The sequence below is a fragment of the Eutrigla gurnardus genome (assembly GCF_963514095.1).
Source record: "Eutrigla gurnardus genome assembly, chromosome: 14".
Taxonomy (NCBI): Eukaryota; Metazoa; Chordata; class Actinopteri; order Perciformes; family Triglidae; genus Eutrigla; species Eutrigla gurnardus.
The window spans coordinates 9,742,239-9,761,298 of NC_139937.1; the positions used below are offsets into that span (position 1 = coordinate 9,742,239).

Genomic DNA, 19,060 nt, shown 5'->3' on the forward strand with positions numbered 1-19,060 from the left:
GGGAGCGCACATGGGTGCTTGGTAAGTTTCTACGTTGTTGCCATAGTTGTAAAATCCCAATGATGATGATTGGAGAGATGTTATATTTTTGTTCCGTGGAAGCCAAGAAGAACAGAGAATATTGCTTTTTATTGTGAAAAAAAAAAAGGTTTACCCTTTTTTCGTTTTTTGTTTTTTTTTGTAGATTTTACATTTTAGAAATACTTAAAAGCCAAATTAGCTGTTGTTCCTTAAGGCATTTGTGGTTTCATTAATTTTGTCTTTGAGGAAAGTGCACATCCCTCTGTTAGTGTCCACACTGGGACTATATCTGTGCTTGCACCGCGGACCGGAGCCAAAAGAATAATTGTTCGTGGTGAAACTGTGGCTTCATGCTGGTGTTTGGAGATAAACCTGACAATTAATACTGATAGCTGCTTTGACTCAGACTTCATCATCCGTATCATGAGAAATAGAAAGAAGCACAGTTTGTCCTAAGAAACCGAGTGGAAGAGAGAAATTAGAGAGAACAAAGGCAAAGTGCATTATATGGACTATTTGTTCCTAATTGGAAAAGTCTATTTACTGTACTTCTGTTCAAACTTTATATTCTGTTGTCATTGCATTTGTATCTAACATACATTGTCAGGATTGTATTAGTTCTAGCAAGAGATAGTGGAAATAAAAAATAGCATGCTGTCACATATTGAAACTCACTGTACAGCTTGAGAGTGAAAGGGAGGAAACCACCGGGTGGATTCAAACCTGGGGAGACATCTGCAGTGAGGACTTAGCCTCGGTACATGCGGCGCCAACTCTTCCACTGAGCTATCAGTGCACCATCTCCCCCCATTGTTGAAGGTTTAAAAGCATAAGATGGCAGTGAGGACAGCTGCCAAAGCCTCTCATTTTCCTTTATAAACACGGATGAAATGTTATCACTGTTGCTGCATGACATATTCCCATTACTTAATGTAGCTATGATAGATGCCCAGTTGTCAGGACATGACAACTCTACACATTTCAAATGGACACATTTTTGACATTAGTTGATAAGGTTACAGAACAGCTGAATGCAGGACACTGGGGTTCAAACCATTTGAAACGTGTCACTAAAGTAGCTGAGAGCACGAATGTTGAAATTTGATCGGTTTTGTTTTTGGTGAGTAAATGTCACTGTAAATGTCAATCTCAAGGGTGCTTATGTAACATGAACACACCAGATCCCAATTGAAAGCCAGTGGATCAGTCTATTCCAACATTCCACATGCAGTCCAACATGATTAAATTACCGATACCTGAACAATATCTTCGATATCTTCTCCATGCATCTATTTCCTTCAGTACAATAAACTCACAGCATTCTTTTTTTTACCAGAAACAATGCTCTCCACCAACTCTGATCTTATCTGCTATATGAAACTTCTTCTTCTGATGGGGATTTTGATGAAACGTAGCACTTCCTGCAGATGTTCCACACTTCCAGGAAAGAGAGTTCTCAACAGCAACAGCAGTGACTGTATTTATTACTAGGGCTGAACAATTTAGAAACAAATTACGATCTGATTTGCAATATTAGAGGGAATGAAAACATTGATGCAACATTATTAAGTGATTACAGTGTGATTTTTTTGTGATCTGTCCCAAACAAAGATATTTTCTTAAATCTGCTAGAATTGTATGTGTAGGCCTGGATTTTTTGGTGTTTTGGCACATTTCACCTTTCGCAAATATTGCACCTCCTCTCATTTGAACTTACTTCCAAAAATGAGGAAATTGTAATCAAAAACAGCCTCCAGTAACAGTCTGCCTGAAATGAAGACCTGATTATCTTTTCAGGTAAATTAAATAAAGCGTCTGCCATGTTGATCATTTATATTTATGCCCCCAGAGCAAGAGGTGGGTCAATTCTAAAATTAAGACCTCCTGAGATTGTTAAAAAAAAAAGAAAACATTGACAGACAGTGCTGGGTGGTGCCAGGATCAAGGTGCCCCTGGTGTCATGATTCAGTCTGCGTGGGCAGTCAGAGACAAGCACCGACTTCTCAGTACATCTGCTGTACCAGCCATGCATCACCAGTGTAATATGTTATCTGTTATTATGGCAGTCAGCTCAGGGAGGTGGCTTACAGTTAATACACTGTCTGACTCGGTATTCAAACAATTCTCTGAATCATAAAAAGCAGCGTATAATGAAATGGCTTTTCTTGATTTACTGCATCTTGTTGTCTTGGTATCATATTTGCATGAAACCCTCTTCCCCCCTTGTCAGATCATCTCGGACCTGGAGTCATGGAACGAGGAACTGTCCCAGCAGATGAGTGAATTTGACACCGAGGACCTGACGCTGGCCGAGCAAAGACTACAGCACCATGCCGACAAGGCGCTCACCATGAACAACCTCACCTTTGACGTGATCCACCAGGGACAAGAGTTGCTGCAGTATGTCACAGAGGTCCAGGCGTCTGGTGAGTAAGGGAACAGAAACAGACTGGATGCCAAATGGTCTATGATGTGATGCAAACATCTGGCTCTGCAGTCAGCCAGCTACACTGCTACTACCAGCTACATGGCTGCCTTCATTGTAGCAGAGCCTCCTCCGTAGCATACAATCATTTACCATCACGACTGGTCCACAATGCAGGACTAAAATGGGAGAACAGATTATGTCGATGCTAAATTTGTCATTAAAAAAAAAAAATTGTGCTGAAATGAAGCTTTTTATTCAGCTTTCACAAGATCAGCGTTTCACAGTCGGCATGGCTTTATGGTATTAAAAATGTAAGCTGTCTGCCATTTATGAATACACAAAGTACACTCATGAAATTCATATTTTATACCTCTCCCTGTACTTCCACATATAGCATCAGCACAGAGCAGAGTTGTACTCAGAACTGTTAAATACATCTATTCAACACCAATTTGCCCTTGTCAGTAACAGAACAGCAAGAAGACAAAACATATACTGTGTGCAGGGGTGGAGCTGTTATGCGACAGAGACGTGGACATGGCCACACGGGTCCAGGACCTGCTGGAGTTCCTCCACGAGAAGCAGCAGGAGCTGGACTTGGCAGCGGAGCAGCACAGGAGACATCTGGAGCAGTGTGTCCAATTAAGGCATCTGCAGGCCGAAGTCAAACAGGTACGGACAGGACGTGAGAGTTTAACAAGAGTGACACAGCCTTGAATCAGTGATTTGGAAGGTGTATTTTAAGCCAATTAAAAAAATTAAAAAACAAAAAACGCTACAAAGAGATAGGCTTTTTACTGATGAACAGAATAACTCCTGTGTTAAACCGACAAACGCTGTTTTCTAACAGCTGAAACATGTACTCAGAGCATGTTTGATTTACGATATGGAAGGCTATTGGAAGTGAAAATAGAGCTCATGTAATATGATTGCTCACGTGTGTGGTATTTCACAAATTGATGTAGCTCAAGCTGTGTGTAATGCTGAGGTCAAACTGACATGTTGAAAGCCATTCTGACAATGAATGGCTACAGCGTGCTGTGATATTATAGCAGCGTGTGTTGAAGTGCTAAAAGGCTGCACTACGTTCTGTCTGTACATGACCATGGGTGGATGACTCATCCTGTGTCCCCCCCCTCCCCCCTCTCCTTCTCGCTGCATTTCTATGTCGGTATATATTTCTGACTTGAAGAGAGAATGAAGATGGTGACAAATGGGTCGAATGGAATCTGACTTGATTGGGAGGGAAAGAGATTTCATTTTTAAGTTTCTTTTTTCTGTCAGTGAAAAGCAACAGAACTCGTTTTTGGGGAGGATAAATATATTCAGCAGCTGACTAAGTCAAAGCGAAAAAAATGTGCATTTGCAATTCAGCCTACTGATGTTTGAAAGCGAAAAGAAAAACAAACACGGTGCCAATTTGCAGAACCACGCCTGTTATCACAGTGGTGCAGCCGAATAATAACAGGCTTTATGTTTCAACATAACGTGGATTAATGACAAATTGAACTGAAATAGTGGCAGACATGAAATTGAGATTAACAATAACCAAAATGATGACGGGGCAGCAGAACGTTTCAGAAGGTGCAGTGCCATTGTATTGATTGAACAGATCTGACTGTAAGATGATAGTGTGATGCCAGTATGGTGCCGGTGTTATTTTTACTCATCTTCCCACAGAGAGGCGGTGCTATATCTGCAGCTAGGGGCTGTTACTGAAACCTTTATAATGCCTCTGCTAATTTCATTTATAAAGCAGAAGTGTCTTAAGATGTGGCTTCTGGTTTTTAAGCTGTTAAACACATTTAAACCACTTCGGGCACACATCACAAACTAATGTATAATTTAGTTTTTTTACATGGATTTCTCAGATTGTAGTGTAAAATACAGATCCACTGCTTCTGCACCTTTGTTCCCTTACAAAGACCGGCTATTATACCCTCTGCTGTACGTCCTGGGAAGTTACTGCAACCCGGTTAGACTAAAGTTGGACTCAACCATAATCTGGTAATTGTAGCCTGTAAACTTCTGCAGATGATTTATTTATAAATATCATAGCCTTTCAATCCTGGCCAGAGGATTTCTTTTTTCCACTTCAAATGTACCAAACAGAGAAGTTGTTACTTGTTAGAACTGCTTTCTATATGGCATTATGAAACAGCACGGTTTGAGAATAGCGATTATGTATTGAGCAAAGATAAAAGCACAGTAAAGTGAGGTCAGTTGTACTGGTATGATGAAATATATGGAATATATGATTAAATCCAACGGTATGCCATGCCATGCAGATAAATCATTAAATCTGATGATCTGTTGCAACTGTTTGTTCATGTAATATTATCGTCACATACTGATATTCATAGGCTCTGTTGAAGTTACGGAAAAACAGGAGTCAGAGCTGTGATGCATCATCACTTTTATAGCCAAGCTTCGGTTGCAGCTCTGCCCATCACCCACACAGCAGGTGTGCTTGCTGAGTCAGAGAGAGAGTGAGGTGTCTTTGACAGACTGTGTTTAACATGCCCTTTGGCTAGAACCAGAAACTAGAACTAAAAAAAAACTCTTGCCAAATGGAATTTTGTGTTTATCTAGGCGCATATGTGCAAAACAGGGTGTGTGTTAGCAACGGAGGGGAGGGAGGACTCGGGAGAAGATAACGTACGCAGGTAGAGAAACGTGTGCAAGTTAAAAAGAGTCACAGGAGCAGTGAGGATACAAGGGGAAAATATGGATGATTTTTTTTTTTTACATACAAATAATTAGTACAAAATCATTCCAGCCCTTTTTTTGTGTTTTTTAAAGAGTGAAAAATAACAAAGCTCGTTGTGTGTATCTGTGTGTGTTTTAGGTGCTGGGTTGGATCCGTAATGGCGAGTCCATGCTGAACGCTGGTCTGATCACAGCCAGTTCGTTACAAGAAGCCGAACAGCTGCAGAAGGAACATGAACAATTCCAACATGCAATAGAGGTAAATTTAAAAAAAAGAACATGTGTAGTCTTACACTCTTCAGCCCCTCTGTTTGTGGAGAATCTAGAAGCAACATTCATACTTCCAGTATCTCTCTTTTTACGCCCTACATATCCTCATCCACTTTTCGTTGCTCATCTCTGCATGCTTCATCCTTCTACCTTTTTTTGCGTTTCCAAAAGTCATATCGGGTTCACGTGTGTCTCCACCGCCTCCCCCTTCTCATCACAAGTCACACATGAAATGGAATTATGAATAACTAATACACCGTTCGCCTTCATTTCCATTCTCTCTTTACTACTGATACTCTGTCAAGCCTGGCTGATTTTAATGCAGGCCTGCACCTGACCTACTTTTCCAGAGCCCACATACACACACACACACACAGAAGAAGGAGAAAGCTGTGTTTATGATTATTGCTTATGCGAGACTTGAATTTTAACGTGCATGCCATTACTGTAGTCCTTGAAACCCACAATGGGTCCTGCGTGCTGAGAAAAGAGTAAGTGATGTGGGAATGTCCTCCTTGACAGTTCCCCCGACATTACCAAAGTTGGCAGGAAGCCATTGGTTCTTTTTTTTTTTTTTTTATCTCCTTCTGTTTACCTTTCTTCTCGTCTCTGAATCCAAACACAAAAATGACCAGATTTCTTCCTACTTTTTGAACTTCCCTATGTCATTTACACTCCAAAATGCTCATTCCAGGACATTCTGTGTGACACGGCTGCAATCGCACACTCCTTTTATTCATTCTGCCTTTCCTCTAGTAACATCAACATGAATATAATTTGTGGATTTCATTGTTTTATTTTTTTATCCCCCATGCAGAAAACCCATCAGAGTGCCCTGCAGGTACAGCAGAAAGCTGAAGCCCTCCTCCAGGCAAACCACTACGACATGGATATGATCAGAGACTGTGCAGAAAGGGTATTGCTCTTTTACCATGTTAATACAACTCGACAAGATATGTGAATAATGCAAGTGGTGAACTGATTGGTTTTGTTTGACTTAAAGGTGGCAGACCACTGGCAGCAGCTGATGCTGAAGATGGAGGACCGACTCAAGCTGGTTAACGCGTCTGTGGCCTTCTACAAGACCTCTGAACAGGTACTGAGGGAGGGGGGAGTTTGAGCCAGAAGGATAATGAGATTTACACTCTGCTTTGTGAACATCAATAGATCTGGAAAGCTTGTTCCAGATATTAAAAATGCTCTCAAGAATGTGGTTTCACAGGTTGCATAAAAGCCCGGAGCAGGAGAAAGTCAGCGTAGCATTGCTATTTATGTCATATATCATCATCTATGTTTTAGGTGTGCAGTGTGTTAGAAAGCCTGGAGCAGGAGTATAAGAGAGAAGAAGACTGGTGTGGTGGTGCTGATAAACTGGGCCCGAACAGTGAGTCGGACCATGTCACCCCTATGATCAGCAAACATCTGGAACAGAAAGAGGCATTTCTCAAGGTGAGAAAGAAGAAGATATATCAAAATTTATATTTGAGAAAAGACATGCCAAGTTTCTTTTTATCTGAGTGATCCTAATGTCTTATATTTTTTAGTCAGGATATTATTATTGAACCTGTAAGTGACGCATGTTCTCATTCTGCACACTGACAGGCCTGCACGTTAGCCAGGCGAAATGCTGACGTCTTCCTGAAGTACCTGCACAGGAACAGCGTCAACATGCCCGGCATGTTGTCACACGTTAAAGCTCCAGAGACTCAGGTTAAGAGTAAGTAGATGCAGCAATAATCTCCTTCATCTTCTCTGCATCTTATCTGAACGAAGTTAAATCCAGTTGTTTAACAGCGTATTAACCCATCTTTATCCACAGTTTCTTCATTTATTTACATAATTCACATGTCTTGTATATTGTAAAACAGCTTATTTTTGTGCTTGTGTTTTATCATCAGACATCCTGAATGAGTTGCTGCAGAGAGAGAACAGAGTGCTCCACTTCTGGACCATGAGGAAGAGGAGGCTGGACCAGTGCCAGCAGTATGTGGTGTTTGAACGCAGCGCTAAGCAGGTGTGTCCTTATTATTATGATTAATGTGAACTGTACTGTATGCGCACTTGCAAAAAGTTAGGCTGAGCAGATCAGTACATTGTGTCAGTCAGAGGAAGAAGAAATGAGAATCCTGTTTGTATTGGAACTAAGTCAACAAGTTGGCTCGTTTCAGTTCAGCATATAGCTGCAACGTCCATCATCATGATTCGTCCGTCTTTTTGAAAACCTTGTGTTTCAGGTCTGATGCTGTTATAATACAGACACTTTGCTCCCTCTTGTGGTGTTCGAATAGCACAGCACAGACACACGGCAATGCACTTCGCCAATAAAATCAGATGACATCATAGATGTTTCTAGGACATGGCTATTCTAGGGCGATCCAGGTTTTATCCCCAGGGCCAAAACGCTTTCTGGTCTCACAGTTTGACTGGTCCAGTTCTGTTCCTGCTGGTCAGGAAACTGTCCTAAAATAAATTACACAGACGTGAAACAGAAAATAGAAACTAAGTAGGACCTTTGCAACCTGAATGCAGAAAAGTGGTAACAGATTTTTAAACATCTAATTCCTGTATAATATTGTTGTTTTTAAAATGAATTCTATCAGGGGACACCATGAAGGTCTTTTAAAGGTAAACTATACAGTGGGAAATACTATATCAAACCCTGATTAGTCCAAATATAAACTAGATAGGAGAAGCTGAAAGGGATGATGGTGAGTTTGAACCATCCCTTCACTCTATTGTAGTTAAGTTCCTAGTGTGCCAACATGTACAGGGTGTCCAGATTTGGATAGCTAATATAACCCTGTGTAACATTGTATAACTAAAATCCCTGCAGTGTAAATGAACCCACTTGTGATTGGTTGTGTCCTCAGGCCCTGGAGTGGATCCATGACACTGGGGAGTTTTACCTGTCCACACACACATCCACCGGCTCCAGCATTCACCACACACAGGAGCTGCTGAAAGAGCACGAAGACTTCCAGATCACAGCAAAGGTGAGTTTGTGTGCATTTATGCTTAAATCTGTCCGATCTGTTAACGTGTAAAAGAAGGTGTGAAGGATAGAGCCTTCAGTGTGTGTGTGTGTGTGTGTGTGTGTGTGTGTGTGTGCGTGCGTAGTTGTGTGTCTGTTGCTCTTGTGTGTTTGTTCGCACAGTCCTGTGCTCTTCTGTGAGGCCCATTCCCAGGGAAGCGTATTGTCCCTGTTCCTCATCGCTGTGTCACTGTTATTGTGTTAGATAACAAGCTATTGTGTCCATTAAGCGACACACTGATTCCCAACTCTCTCTCTCTCTCTCTCTCTCTCTCTCTCTCTCTATCTTTCTCTCTCTCTCTCTCTCTCTCTCTCTCTCTCTCTCTCTCTCTCTCTCTCTCTCTCTCTCTCTCTCTCTTATCTACCTTCCCTGCGCCGGCCCTGGCTCTCTGGACCTCTCTTTTCTCTCTATCCCCCTCCCTAAATGTGTCTCTATTGACAGCAAACCAAAGAGCGGGTAAAGCTGTTGATCCAGCTGGCGGATGGGTTTTGTGACAAGGGCCACGCCCATGCCCTGGAGATAAAGAAATGGGTGTCCTCGGTGGACAAGCGCTACAGGGACTTCTCTCTCCGCATGGACAAATACCGAACCTGCCTGGAAACGGCGCTTGGCATTTCTTCCGACTCCAACAAAGCTGTGAGTGAACGCCATTGATCAGTAAAAAAAGCTCTGTTCTTCTGTATGTGTTTTCACAAACTTGTATACTTTATCCTAAAACCTTGAATCGATGCTGTTGATACAGTATGTCCGGCACAGGTTATAGTAATAAGGATATAACCTAGTATGAGATTAAAACAAAATCATGTTTTATGTGATGAATAAATATCATACAATGATTGTAGATTGTATGTCACCTTCTATCACTCGTGTCCCTATTTAAACGCTATCGCCCACGCGCTGGTTTTTAATAAACTGGTGCTAAGAGAAAGCAAATATGTCACTCGCTGGCGTGCTGACTCATGAATGACCGCCATGCCTGTTATGCCTTTTCAGAATAAAGGGCTGCAACTGGACATCATCCCAGCCAGTGCCCCGGGGTCAGAGGTCAAGTTGAGGGATGCTGCCCACGAACTCAACGAGGAGAAGAGAAAGTCAGCGCGGAGGAAAGAGTAAGTGCAAGATGTTCCCCACGCATGCTCTCTCCTGAACGCCACCTGATGTTCAGCATCACAGGTTTCCTACGCAGGCTTGGAAAACTGCCTGGATGAATAAGTCAGTAATTCCTTGCAGACATATGAAAACATTTTTTTTTTTTCCAATTAATATTTCATAGCTGCCGCCAGGCTTTCATTTCAAAATGTTTGGGTTAACGATAATGTGGAGTTTAATGTCCCAGTGAACATGAGAACATGAGCATGAAATGCTGAAATCTTCGCATCCAATCAAGTGTGTAAAGAAATGGTGATGGGATTTATGGTGCATGTGAGAGGAGGCAGAGCCGAAATGTGCCATATGAGAATTTATCACAAAATGTTTCAGTGTTCCTCATGCTCGATAGAATATCTTTGGTAATTAGTTTTAAATGGTTTATGGGGGGAACTCATACAGGACGGAGACCAAGGACAGCCTGTAAATGACAGTACATGTTATATATATATATTCACAAGCTATACGTGAGCCATAAGGGAGGTGTAATGTAGCAACAGTGCTACGGGACCACAGCAGCAAAGAAAATAGAAACAGAAAGGCAGCGTTGAATTTATTTTAAAAATGTTTAATATGTTTTGTTTTATTTTGTATTTACACCACAGGTTGTTGTTTTATTCATAGTTGGTCAACTACAGTACAGCACCTCATTCTCCCAATGTGCATGACCTTTCAGATTTATAATGGCTGAGCTGATTCAAACAGAGAAAACATACGTCAGAGACCTACGGGAATGTATGGATGTAAGTATCAGTAGTAAACTGACTGTTTTTTATATTATGTTATTCATTTTTATAACTCAGCTGTGATTTTTAAAATGTTGTTGTCATTATCTTAGTTTTAACTTGCTTATATTTCATGACCATTTTCCTTTAAAACTGGTTACATAATACTTTTCAAATTAGTCACACTTTTTCTTTTACACTTTCACCTTTTTTTTCCTTTGTGTATTTTATTATTTTTATTGGTCATATGTAACTTTTATTAGATCCTATTCTTTGTATTTACTTACTGTGTGTGTGTGTGTGTGTGTGTGTGTGTGTGTGTGTGTGTGTGTGCAGACGTACCTGTGGGAGATGACCAGTGGCGTGGAGGAGATTCCTCCTGGTATTGTTAACAAGGAACACATCATTTTTGGGAACATGCAGGACCTCTATGAGTTTCATCACAAGTCAGTAGTGTCGTTATCTGCAATATTCTGTTTCATCAACATCTGTTCATTTTGGTTCAAGATGATGCATTCCAAGTGGAAATCCTTTTCCAATGTGTTGCTCAGCTTTTGATCGTCTGACTATAAATCTTTCCGTCTCTGTACAGTATCTTCCTGAAGGAGTTGGAGAAGTATGAGCAGCTTCCAGAGGATGTCGGCCATTGTTTTGTGACTTGGGTACGAGATCTACAAGTTGTGACTTTAATTTTTCAGTTTGTATTTGTGTTCCTCACCCCTCAATTATTGCAAAATTGTACCATCAATTTGTTCCGTTTTCATCAGCGTTTGTTTCTTATATGACTGGAAGTTTAAATAACAAAACATATACTGTACACTTAACAAATGGAGGATTACATTTTTTCTAAAGTTGTTATTTTGCATTCAAGACTCTCAGAAACTTGTGAGTAAAGTTCTGATATTCTGTCTTCATTTAAGGCGGATAAGTTCCAGATGTATGTGAACTACTGTAAGAACAAGCCCGACTCCACTCAGCTCATACTGGAACATGCCGGACCCTACTTTGATGTGAGTAACTACCAATGCTGCTTGTTGAACAATAAGTTACGATATTAGAGTTCTTTTAGAATGATCAAGAAAGTAGCTCCTGTAAGACACACATCTCTTTCTCCTTTTTGATTTGCAGGAAATCCAGCAAAGACATCGCCTGGCCAACTCCATCTCCTCTTACCTGATCAAACCAGTCCAGAGGATCACTAAATACCAGCTCCTTCTCAAGGTACAGCATTACAAACACATTTATTATGCAGTATAATCTGCTCACAGCGCTCTGTAATTATAGATACAAGCACTCATAAGTATCCATAATGCTTTATACCAACAATCATAACACATTATTATGTATGTATATATGTACACATATATAACTATAATTATACAGCACTTAAAGCATATTCTAATAAAAATGTATTATTGATGAATTGTGCATTATTCATCAATTATTATATAGTGTAATATATTCCAGACATGTGCGTCATAGAAACCGGGTCAATATCTGGCCTCGCATTACTCACTTTTGCAGGCAAACACAAAAAAATGCACACAGTAGGAAGTTGATCCTTTAAAAGATCCTAATGGGGTTTGTATCTTGATGATCACTGTGTGTGTTCTACTGCTGTAGGAGTTGTTGACATGCTGTGAGGAGGGTAAAGGGGAGATTAAGGATGGTCTGGAAGTCATGCTCAGCGTCCCCAAGAGAGCCAACGATGCCATGCACCTCTCTATGCTGGATGGTAGATATACACACACACACCCTCACACACACACACACACACACACACACACACACACACACACACACACACACCGCTGCTACTCATGGAACCTCTAACCTTTTTTTGATCGCTTCTTTTCACTGAGTGATTTCTGAGTGTCTGAGTGGATCGTAATTGTGTAATCATGTCGCTAACATTCAACACAAATGACTCAGCTGTGAGTCAGCAGTAACGTCATTCATCTTTTTCCATTCCCTCTAAGCACGTTTGTACACCTCTAAATGACTTTCTCCCCCCTTCCCTTCATTACATCAGGGTTCGATGGCAACATAGACTCCCAAGGAGAGTTGATACTTCAGGAGTCCTTCCAGGTGTGGGATCCCAAGACTCTGATCCGGAAGGGTCGCGAGCGACACCTCTTCCTCTTCGAGATGTCCCTGGTCTTCAGCAAAGACGTCAAAGACTCCAACGGCCGCAGCAAGTACCTGTACAAGAGCAAGCTCTTTGTAAGTAATTGTCCCATCCAGAAATAAGACAGCAGATAAATCAGATACATTACAAGATGCCCAGTGAAACTGGGGCTATTTATGGATGATGTTAAAAAGCTATGGAGGCATCATTTAAAATGTTGAAATGCAAAATATCACACAATGATATTATATACCAGTAATTATAGTTATTTTACATTTCTGTGTATTGATTACACATTGTGTTGTCATTTTGTCATAACATTCCTCGGGTCATATCAGAATATGGGGGTCAAATTAACATTTTCACATATAAATTGAGGCTTGAGCCAACCTGATTAGAAGACCAATTTTGTGGTTTTGTTTTTCTTTTGCTCACACATTGTTAACGCATGTTATTGTATTTATTGTTTATGCATCATGCACATTTTTCTTGTTCACCCTCTTAGACATCGGAGCTTGGTGTGACTGAACATGTGGAGGGGGACCCGTGTAAGTTTGCCCTGTGGGTGGGCAGGACTCCGACTTCTGACAACAAGATCGTCCTCAAGGTATGAAGCTGCTCATTTTAATGGTGAAGATAAGGGGTCAATGTTTGGTTACTGGGTCCATAATTGAATTAAACTTTTAGCTTTTTTCTTTTTTTAAACATTGTGCAACAATATCTGATATAAAAGATCAAGTTAGACATGAGAACCAAACAATTTTTGCTTCATAAGGAGCTTTAGCTCCACTTCCAGCTCTGTACCGCTCAGGAGTGTAAAAAAGACACCCTCATATGATTCCCCTTCTGCAGGAATCAGAAGCAATGTTTTATGCAGCGTGTTTGTGTAGATGTAGATGCTGACAAAGAGGGCAAACAATATTTTGTATAAAGCTTGTATGCATAACGATACGTGAATATGTGTTGTTCAACTATCTGTCTTATTACATAACTTCTGACGACCATGTTAATCTGTGGTTTATGTAACATGGTGTCAATGCACGTTGGTGCTGCTGGTTGCTAAGGAAAGAAGGAAGAGAAGACACCGGCAAGCGTAGTCATTACTAAATACAGTGTTGCATTGGCTCAGTGAAGTAAATAGACATGAGACTGAGATCAGCGTCTCCCTGTAGAACCCTGAGGAGACACGGTGATCGTCATGTCACATCGTGTCTGAAAATGGACGTGAGACTCAAGTACAAAATTGCAGGAACCAAAGCACTCATGGGATTAGACAGAACTAAATTGCTTAATTAAGCCTGACTCTGTGTCCTCATGGGTCAACAAGTAATTCATTCAGGCCAAGTGGAAACAGCTTCAATGCTGTTCACATCTCTTGTTGTTGATCCAATGTTCTGTCTGTCCCAAAACACCGCTGATATCTGCACTAGAACTGGTAAGACTCAGCTGTGTCTGACTCAATCATGTGTTCTGTCCCAGGCTTCAAGTATAGAGAACAAGCAGGACTGGATCAAACATATTCGGGAGGTCATCCAGGAGCGAACGGTCCACCTGCGCGGAGCTCTGAAGGAGCCCATCCACATCCCGAAGACCACTACAGCTAAACATAAAGGCAGACGGTAAGAAAACAGTATTTACTCTGAGTTGAAATGTTAATTATATTTACCATTATAGAATTATCATTCGGTAAATGTATACTGTACATGCAACAAATAAACAAAACAATAAGGAAACAAAAATTGAGGAAGCAAGCAGTGGCTAAGTAGAAAGTAAAGACAGGCAGGATGGAACGTAGACGTGACACAATAAAACACGGACTAAATACAAAAGAAGTCTGACAACAACACACAGGTGGGCAGACATGAGGGCAGGCTGAGAGATGATTGGTGGAAGAAACAAAGGGAACCGAGTGAGGCTGATGACACTAAAACAACACAGGTGCTACACACAAAAAAGAGAACACCACAAAGTCCGGTTATTAAAACAAACACAGGACACAAGAAGCAGTGAATTTCAAAATAAAACAGTAAATGAAAACAAATGAAAACAAATTAAAGACCATGACACACTGCTGCCGACTACAGCTTGGAATAACCATTGCAACTAAACTGGAGTAAAAACATGACACTACAATCCCCCCAAAAAAACATGTAACAGAATATCAACTCAATAACCAATGTCTGATAATGTCTGCCTGCAGAGATGGAGAAGAGCTCGACAGCCAGGGAGACGCCAGCAGCCAACCGGATACCATCTCCATCGCCTCACGGACATCCCAGAACACACTGGATAGTGATAAGGTAAGACCGCACGCACGCACACACACACACACACACACACACACACACACACACACACACAATCTCCAAGCATTTTTGGCAGAACTTGCACCAAATACACATTTTTTCTGTTTTATTTTTTTTATTTTGTTTTCCATTTCCGTTCACATGCCTCACTATTCAGTTTATTCAGTCAGTATATAGTTAATCGTCCAATGGTCCATATAATGCCATCACACATCAGAAGAGCACACTGGTTAGATGCAGGCAACTCTCCTCAATTTGTTTCCTGTGAAAGTGTTTGATTGTGTTAGGAGGAGGAAACAGTCCATCTGACAGAGGCTATGCATGTGTGTGAGAGTGTGTGTGTGTGTGTGTGTGTGTGTGTGTGTGTGTGTGTGTGTGTGTGTGTGTGTGTGTGTGTGTGTGTGTGTGTGTGTGTGTGTGTGTGTGTGTGTGTGTGTGTGTGTGTGTGTGAAAAAGAAAGAGAGAAAGGCCGTGGTTATATCTGGTAATGGCACCACAGAAGGCCTGTCCTCCTACGCTCAGTATGAGCAACTGTAAAGCCAACTCACACACACACACACACACACACACACACACACACACACCAGCAAACACTGATAACAATATACATAATTTTATGTCACACTAATTAAAAACTGTAGCAGTGTACATGAGGTCATTATTTTCACACTTCAATTGGACTGTTCCGAGCTCGGCCGGATATCAGCAAAATAAGTTAATTAGCTTAGCGGGTTGACTGTCACCGTTTACTTAACTGTTCGCACTAAGCTCAGCTCTGTGGTGGTCTCATTTAGCATACAACCAAATGTAAAAGGTCAGCAGGTGAGCACTGTGTGTGTTTTTCCACTTGTGTCAAAACAAATTAATGAGTCAGTGTTCCCTCAGTTAAAGACAAAACCGCTAGCATAAACATTCAAAGCATACAATCCCCCCAAGTTTAAATGTTAGGTCTCAATCCCACTTGTTGAATGTGTCCTCTGTCCCTCTCTCTCTGTGAGGACTCTCTGTGAGACCTCTCATTCAAGAGGCAGTGACAGTGGTGTGTTGTGTGTGTGTGTGTGTGTGTGTGTGTGTGTGTGTGTGTGTGTGTGTGTGTGTGCGTGTGTGTGTGTGTGTGTGTGTATGTGTGTGTGTGTGTGCGTGTGCTTTAGTGACTGACTTGTGTGCCAGCAGCTTCAGCCTCCCACGCTCTCTTCACAGAGGATGCTCGTCTGTATGCCAGACAGGAGAGCACAGTTCTAAGTCCTCGCAGCCATCGATCCGGTCCTTTTTCTTCAAATACAGAAATATTCAGTTTTTTTCTTCACGTTTTCTGGAGTGTTCTTTATTGATCAACGGATATTAGCGAGCTGAATTCTGGCCACACTTGTTTCAAGACAAGGATGGATTAACGGCTCCGTTCCGGGAAAGAGACACACAACAGGGAGTCGTTTAAGCTTCAGTAGTCTGATTGTGAGAACCCCCGGAGGAGTGCTGTTGACCGTTACAGTGAATGGCAGCAACTTTTCTTCTGGTCTTGGGATGGTATAATGGACCAGGATTGTGTTTATGTGGAGCTGTTTAACAGGGGGAATAATTCAAAAATAGTTAAATCGATTGTGCCATTTTTCCAGACAGCTTGTGCTTATCTAGTGAGCAACGTCTCATTGTGATTTCGGGACATTCCCGTGGTTTACTGTAGAAATCAGACGACTGTAGAGTTTTCTAGCTCGGTGGGACATCTCTCGCAATGAGGGAGTGGAAAACAATGGAGAGGCTGGAGGAGAGGATCGCACATCCCGTTTCTCAACTCCTCAGCTCTCTGGCTTTACCACACTACCAACGGGTATGTTGCAAATGATATGCATTGTGGTGTTTGAAAAAAAAATAACTCCTGTGACGTTTACACAGCGAATCTTTGAAATGATCAATGCAATCTTTCAGTTACGAAGGAACTTGCATACATTTACTATCATCTGCCATTAAGTCATTTTTGATATGAGTCATTTGAATAATATAAGGTTTTATGGTTAACAACTCGATATAAACATTTTATTTTTTTATTTTTATGTTTAGTGAAGAATTCTGAACTTGATGCAGAACATGTAATTAGGTATTTTGCTTGTATAGCAGAGATGATCATTTGCATGTATTGTGTTCGATAAACCCAATTCATTTTTACCTGAACCAATCAATCAGAAATTGCTATCATCGAGTATTTCGTAGTTGTAGAAAAATCTGTGTGCACCCTCTGCAACACTCTGCACAGAGATCGAAGCCTTGAGGGCAACAAGCAGCTGCGTTTTCAGTCACGCGGTGAGCAGAAATACCTCGGAGAACAAGCAGCGAGCAAAGTGACTAATTACACCGTGTTCCACCTCTATCTAATATTGGCCGTCTTTTCATAGACACGTGGATGCTCCGAGTCAGATCAGAGTCAGAGTGACGTTTTGTTCAGCTGTGCTGGAATGAGTCACCGATCATCAGTGCATGCAGACTTTCACTTCACAGTGCTGCTGGAGTACCTGAGCTTTTTGTTCTGAGAGACCATTCATTCCATTCACTGATGGCAGGAGTCATTTTATTGAGTGGCGGACAAAGTATTCACAACATTTACGTCACTTAAAGTACAAAGTGAAGAAGTGTGAAGAGGCATGAGAAAAAAAGTGTCTGAGATTTGTACTTACATAAATTGTGTAAATGGACTTGTATACATTCTGTCACTGCTATATGATTGTGAGAGATCCAACACTGGATTGTCCTGTGTGCTGCTCAGTGTTTTCCTCTATAGTCAATTTAACAGCAATCTGATCACGGGTCATACACACATGCTTACGCAATTTGGTTTTCTTCCATTTCAGCTCTCCGGCGGCTGTGAGTTGACAGTGGTGATCCATGACTTTGTGGCCAGTAATGGCGGCGGCAGTGGGGAGCTGACAGTGCGGCGAGGCCAGACTGTGGAGGTTCTAGAGCGACTCCACGACAAGCCGGACTGGTGCCTGGTGAGGACCACGGACCGCTCTCCAGCCCAGGAGGGCATCGTACCCTGCGCCATGCTCTGCATCGCTCATTCCAGGTCCTCCATGGAGATGGAGGGGCTCTTCAACCACAAAGGTAGGATGAGAATGTTTTAACACACACACACACACTGGCAGGTGGAATTGAGGAACATCTGGACACATCAAAACATTAGGAAGATCTAATTGGATGTATTTCTTGTTTGGAAACAGCCACGGTGGCCTGCAGCATGTTATTATCTCACCCAACACTTGAAACATTGGGAAAATCTAAAAGGATGTTGTTGTTTGCAAAAATGTCATTGGTGACCTGCAGAACTTTCAATTCTCACCAAACAACCACGGGGGAAGCACGTACGTTTCTATGTGTTGCTATGCAACAGTGGCAAGCCTGCTCGAAGCACAGCTCCCTTTTGCATTATCTTAATCTTAATAATATCATAATAATTCCAAACGTTGTTAGCAGTGCAACATCTGCAGATCGTATTACTGTCAGAATCCCTTACATTTAAACGAGCAGCTGCATGGCCCTCCATTGTAACAAACATGAAATATTTCGGGGTTTTTTGCTTTGCAATGCCAGCTTGATCATCATGATGGTGGTGAATGTTTCTTTATCTAGTCGATATATATCATGTCAAGCACTGGTGACATCCAGTTCCATATTCTCGTGCACTGTTGTTGCATATCTCGGTGATGGTTCCTTGAATGAGCTTCTCACCGAGTATGAGCAATCGATAGATCGTATATTTTTGTTGTGGCCAAAAATACTTGTAAATTATAATCTGACCAGTGCTAAGTAAGAGGAAAGGAGTCCATACACAGACCTGACCCTCACACAATTAGTTTGTTGGAGTTATGAGCGGGCTTCATCATGTCTTGACAAAAAAGTTTCAGTTGTGTCTTGCCCTCTTCGTTCTGGAAGAGTGGGCGAGAGCTGCTCTGCTTGTTACTATGGTAATATAGCATATAAATATTTTGCTGGCAGCCTCTTTGTAGTTCATATGAGATATATATCATTTAATCTCATATTTAAAGTTAACAGATGCTTGGATACAAGTACTCACAACTTTGGAATTAGCTGAATGATTTACAGCCCAGGAAGAAGGGCAGCATTTCCCAAACTACTTACCTTTAACTGCAGACAAACTGCCACGTCTGTTAGGGAGGCTCGTGTTTTTATCTGGCTTCCCTCTGTCCCTTGGTTGTGCCTAACCAGCCTTCATTGTTTGCATCCGTGTGTTTGTGTGGTCAGTGGGAGTGGTGAAAGGGAGCTTCTCACTGCAGGGGTTGCCGTGG

The 19,060-nt window shown here is 41.5% G+C and overlaps 1 protein-coding gene across 1 annotated transcript in view; it reads left to right on the forward strand.

The window, feature by feature from the left end:
• The window catches only part of triob (trio Rho guanine nucleotide exchange factor b), a 91,221-nt gene that overhangs the window by 55,747 nt on the left and 16,414 nt on the right, over positions 1–19,060 (forward strand). The window contains 22 exon segments of the mRNA XM_084026066.1: positions 2,252–2,447; positions 2,955–3,121; positions 5,298–5,417; positions 6,246–6,344; positions 6,432–6,524; positions 6,728–6,877; positions 7,031–7,145; positions 7,327–7,442; positions 8,299–8,421; positions 8,902–9,096; positions 9,454–9,569; positions 10,283–10,349; positions 10,668–10,777; positions 10,924–10,993; positions 11,252–11,341; positions 11,460–11,552; positions 11,955–12,066; positions 12,364–12,554; positions 12,965–13,066; positions 13,939–14,078; positions 14,660–14,759; positions 17,606–17,858. Coding sequence (XP_083882192.1) covers positions 2,252–2,447; positions 2,955–3,121; positions 5,298–5,417; positions 6,246–6,344; positions 6,432–6,524; positions 6,728–6,877; positions 7,031–7,145; positions 7,327–7,442; positions 8,299–8,421; positions 8,902–9,096; positions 9,454–9,569; positions 10,283–10,349; positions 10,668–10,777; positions 10,924–10,993; positions 11,252–11,341; positions 11,460–11,552; positions 11,955–12,066; positions 12,364–12,554; positions 12,965–13,066; positions 13,939–14,078; positions 14,660–14,759; positions 17,606–17,858 — 2,818 coding nt within the window.